We start from the raw sequence: 4719 nt of genomic DNA on the forward strand, positions 1-4719 counted from the left end.
ACAGTGTTTGTAGGGTCTATCACAGTGTTTAGAGGGTCTGTCACAGTGTTTAGAGGGTCTGTCACAGTGTTTATAGGGTCTATCAGTGTTTAGAGGGTCTGTCACAGTGTTTAGAGGGTCTATCAGTGTTTAGAGGGTAGTGTCCACATACAAATATAAAAGTCCATACCAGAAGCAGTTTTCCCCTCCAGTGTGTACACCACATGTTTGTCATAAATCGATGAGGCTGGGATGCCTGCTTCACCACCGGCGTGCTCACTTTTGGCTGCGAGATGACGGGAGGCGTGCTGTGGTGGGGTTTGTGGGAGCCAGCGTTGGTCTGTGGCTTGCTGATCCTGGGCGACACGTAGGACCTGGGCGATGAAGCGTCTGACGTTAACGACATCGGCGACTGGTTCGACTGCTGGACTTGGGAGATGTCCAGGTCCAGGTTAGTTACATGGTGGAATCGTCCTCCTCCGAAGGTTCCGGTGTGAAATAAGAATCTCCTTCCAGCTCCAGCAGAGAGGGCAGATCAGCCTGCCCCAAGCACATTGGTTCAGTCGTTACTAGGGGCGGGGCCATATATTGCACTAGTTGCTGCCTTAAATAGTCGAATAGTTGAAGAGTCGTTTGCACCGTCTGCTCCTTTAGCAGGCTCTGGAGACAGCAGCATGTCTAACTCTAGACTGTCCGGATCGATGTCTCCACTGGGTACAGAGTAGAAGTTGATGGACGGTGAATTGCAGATGTGCTGTAGGTTCTCCAGACCGAACTCTATACTGCCAGGGCTGTCAGCAGGAAATAGACTGGCTGCACTAAACACTCCTGATGAAGCAGATATAGCTTGGGAGGACTGCAATGGTTCCAAGGAGTACTGCTGGCTGTATTTAGGCATGGAGTGGGCAGAGCTACTGTCGTTCAGCATCAGAGGGATCTTTCTCTTCATGCCCAAAACTCTGTTGGACTGGACCGGGGTGACCAAGAGCTGAATCAACTCGTTGACAACTTTCTGCCACTGGGAGTCTTTCTGTTTCAGACCGTCAATTTCCTTCCACAAAGCCTTGTTCTCGTGTTTAATAGAAATGAACTTAGAGTCGATGTTCTCCTGTTTTCCCTTCATCAGCTGAACATCACTGAGGATCTTATACACCTCCTCAGGAAACACCTTCAGCTCATCCTGCTTCAGATTGGACACATTGGTGACTTTGCGTTTGATGTTCTCCAGCAGCCGATCTTGTCCTCTGCTGAAATAAGGATGTTGGTACTCTGTGTCGTCTTTCTCCGGTTTCACAAGAACCCCATCCTTGATGTGGACCACCTTACGGAATCCATATATGTTGAGTTGTCGTACGAAGCTGGCCATGTTCTTGTGCTTGAAAAACTTTGGAAGAACCTCCTTGGAGAAGCGACCCTGGTCAAATACATGAAAACTAGTTCCATTTGGGCTCCAGCAGATGAGAGGGTCAGTTTCTGGGTCTTGCACCAGTGTCCAAAGTTTGGTCAGAAAAGCTGGAACGCTGCTGCCGCTAACGACCACACCTCCAGATCCACCTCCGTGAAACTCCATGCTCCCAAAACGACAGGGATACAATAAAACAAAGCCAACGTTCACAAGTCGACAGTCTGAGTTAGTTAGTTAGCGCTCTACTAATGTTGTTAGCTCGTTTCCCAAAATAGCTAACAACAACTAACTAGACAATTCCGGGTGATGCCTGTGCACCGCCGGCCACCGGGAGAGGATCTGTATTGTCTCTGTATTGTCTCTTTCCACAGCAAAACGGTAGGCAAGGCACCTTGGTTGAGAAATGCAGGCTTCAATCTATGTTGTTTAGTCTATCTGTTCAGTACTGTTCAGTACTGTTTCAATATGCACAATGAGATCTTCTGAGAGAATTGTTGAATAGATATAGAACACAAATGTTCTAGAATGTGCTATTATGACATCATACTGTGACATCACAAATGTTCTAGCATGGTCTATTATGACATCATACTGTGACATCACAAATGTTCTAGCATGTTCTATTATGACATCATACTGTGACATCACAAATGTTCTAGAATGTTCTATTATGACATCATACTGTGACATCACAAATGTTCTAGCATGTACTATTATGACATCATACTGTGACATCACAAATGTTCTAGCATGTTCTATTATGACATAATACTGTGAAAAACAGAAAATGTTTGAGTTCCATTTGAATAATATAAATAATATGTTTGGTAAGGCTGTCCCCGAAGCCTGTTTTTGGGATTCAAACTTCGTCAAGGTTCTTTGAACAGACGTTTGAACCTTCGTTTTTAATTAAAAGAAAAAAAAGAAAAAAATTATAAATTATTTCTTTTCTTTTTTTTCTTTTTTTTTTAACTAAATCCTCAATTTGAATAAAGTGATTCAAACTTCGTCAGGGTTTCACTTTATTCAAATTGAGGATTTAGTTTGAGGATAAAAAAATTAAAATTAATTTGGACCCCGAGTTTGACTGGGATGATGTTTGGGCAAATGTGGCATTGTCTTCCCGCAACCCCAATCACCAGCAAATTAATTTTAATTATATTCATAGGACCTATCTTACACCTAGGAAGCTATTTGCTATGGGACTGGTAACCGACTCTCGGTGCACTTTGTGCTCTCAAAGGGCCGCTGGCACTTATATGCATATGTATTGGGATTGCCCACCAGTGGCCCGCTTCTGGAGGTCAATAACGGACAAACTTTCAGATTTGTGTGGCTTAACTATCCCATTCACAGCTGTTACGCTACTCCTGAACGATATAACGACACTAAAAAGGGTTGTCCTAGCGGGCGTCACAGCTGCGAAGAAGCTAATAGCATTGAGATGGAAGGAGCCTGAGAAGCTCACAGTGATTAACTGGTCCCTAACACTGTTGGATGTGATTTATCTTGAGATATCCACGGCGCGGGTGATTGGGGTGGGGCAGGCCGATATTGACCTGTGGTTTGCAACAGCTGAGAAGGTCAGGACCGCCGTGTGCGGCTGAGCGGGGTTGAGGTGCTTGTTCGGGGGAGTCCGGCGGTCTCGTGGGAGGGGGAGGAGGAAATGTCTTGTCTGTCTTGTCTTTTGTCTTGTCCTTCTTAACTTTAACTGGGGGATTTTATTGGGGGGGAGCTATTTTGCTATTTCTTCACTGTTTGGGCACTTTTGCACGGTTCCTGTAGGTTTTTGTTTTTCGAAAAGGTTAATTGTTTTGTATTTCTGGTCGGGTACTCAGGGGCAGCGTTTTTCTACCTCAGGATCTTAAGCCGTTTTGAGGCTGGGCTCCAACCACTGTGTGGCCTGGTGACAATTGCCACATTGTTATGCAGCTGGAAATCTCTGACATCACTGATATGCACGTTTTGAGATGACTCAGTTGGTGAGGGTGAGGGATGTGAGGGGAATTGGAAGAGTGCGCCAATATGAGAATTAGAGACATAAGTCTTATTGATATAGAGCCACACGGCCGGGAAACGGTACTGAATACTGGGAAAGGCCAATTGTAAGATAGTACCCCTTTAAATTAAAATGTTGTACTCTGTTTTTATAAATTGTTATTTCTTTTATTATTATTGTTCTGTTATCTCCCTGTGAAGTTCTGTGTATTGTTATTATGGTTATTGTATTGTGTTGTCTTGTTTTCATGTTAAGTAAAAAATTTGATAAAAAATTAGGCCAATATTGCGGTCTGGTGGGCCGTGGTGGAAAAACTAAAAGAACACATATGACTGGAAATTGAGTACTGAACGAGAGGGGGGGGGGGGGGGGGGGGGGGGTGGGGGGAGATAGAGCGAATATTCATGTATGTTGATGGTTATGGTGTTTTTGTATTTTATTTTTGTTTTGTTTATTATTTTTCATTCAATATTGGTCCTATGTATATTTTCTGACCCCCTTCTGATCTGGGTCTGGTGATCGTGGGCTCTGGCTGGGGTGGGCCGCGGTTCGGGGTCTCTGCGGGTCGAGGCGCTAAAGAGGCGTTGTGCTTTGGCTCGCGGGGGGGCCGGGCTGTGGGTCCTCCGGGACTGTGGCTTGCGGTTGCTGGACCTGGAGGTGGAGGGGGCTCGGTAAGCACTTTTTATAGTTAAGATTTTATTTTGTTATCCTTTTTCTTTGTGACAACTTGTATTGACTGGTTGTGTATCCGATATATAATAGGTCTAATTTATTGTCTAGTCATTGTTGTGTTAGTTGTGTTCTTGGATGTCTGTTATGTAATATTGTCATTATTGTGCTGTGTTGTTTCTTGTTTGAAAATGTGAAAATAAAAAGATTTGGTCAAAAAAATTAAATAAAAATAAATTTAAAAATTTAAATATGTAAAACACCTGCCTACCCAGCGGCCGAGACCTGCCACTTCTCTTCAACTTCAGCTCCGTCGAGCTGTCTATTCAGCCCCAATTGAACTCCACGCTCATTCCTCCTCACGCTCGCGCACAGACATCACCTGCCTCATATGAGGGTAGTGTGTCAGACAGTCCCGCCCAGCCCAGCTCAGCACCTGGATCCCTCAACAACAGCACCTGAACACCCATCTTGCTGTCACCCCTTCTCCTGTCTCTTCCCCCCGCTATCCTATCCTCCCTCCCTTCCTCTACTATTCTCTTCTCTTCTCTCCTCCGCTATTATTCTCCCTCTCCTCTCCTGGCTCCAAACTTCTCAAAAAATAAACAAAATGAAGAGAGAGAGAATGAGAGAGAGAAACAACTATACAGGCGCTCACACTCAAGAC

The 4719-nt window shown here is 44.7% G+C and overlaps 1 protein-coding gene across 1 annotated transcript; it reads right to left on the reverse strand.

Moving 5' to 3' along the window:
- Positions 1–538: 538 nt before the first annotated feature.
- LOC311233624 (heat shock factor protein 1-like) lies at positions 539–1549 on the reverse strand (the record flags this gene model as incomplete). The annotated part of the gene is made up of 1 exon (XM_084320590.1): positions 539–1549. One exon carries the CDS (start codon positions 1547–1549, stop codon positions 539–541), a length of 1011 nt encoding a protein of 336 aa, XP_084176716.1.
- Positions 1550–4719: the final 3170 nt, after the last annotated feature.

The sequence above is a fragment of the Notolepis coatsorum genome, assembly GCF_963971535.1.
Source record: "Notolepis coatsorum genome assembly, chromosome: 1".
Lineage (NCBI taxonomy): Eukaryota > Metazoa > Chordata > Actinopteri > Aulopiformes > Paralepididae > Notolepis > Notolepis coatsorum.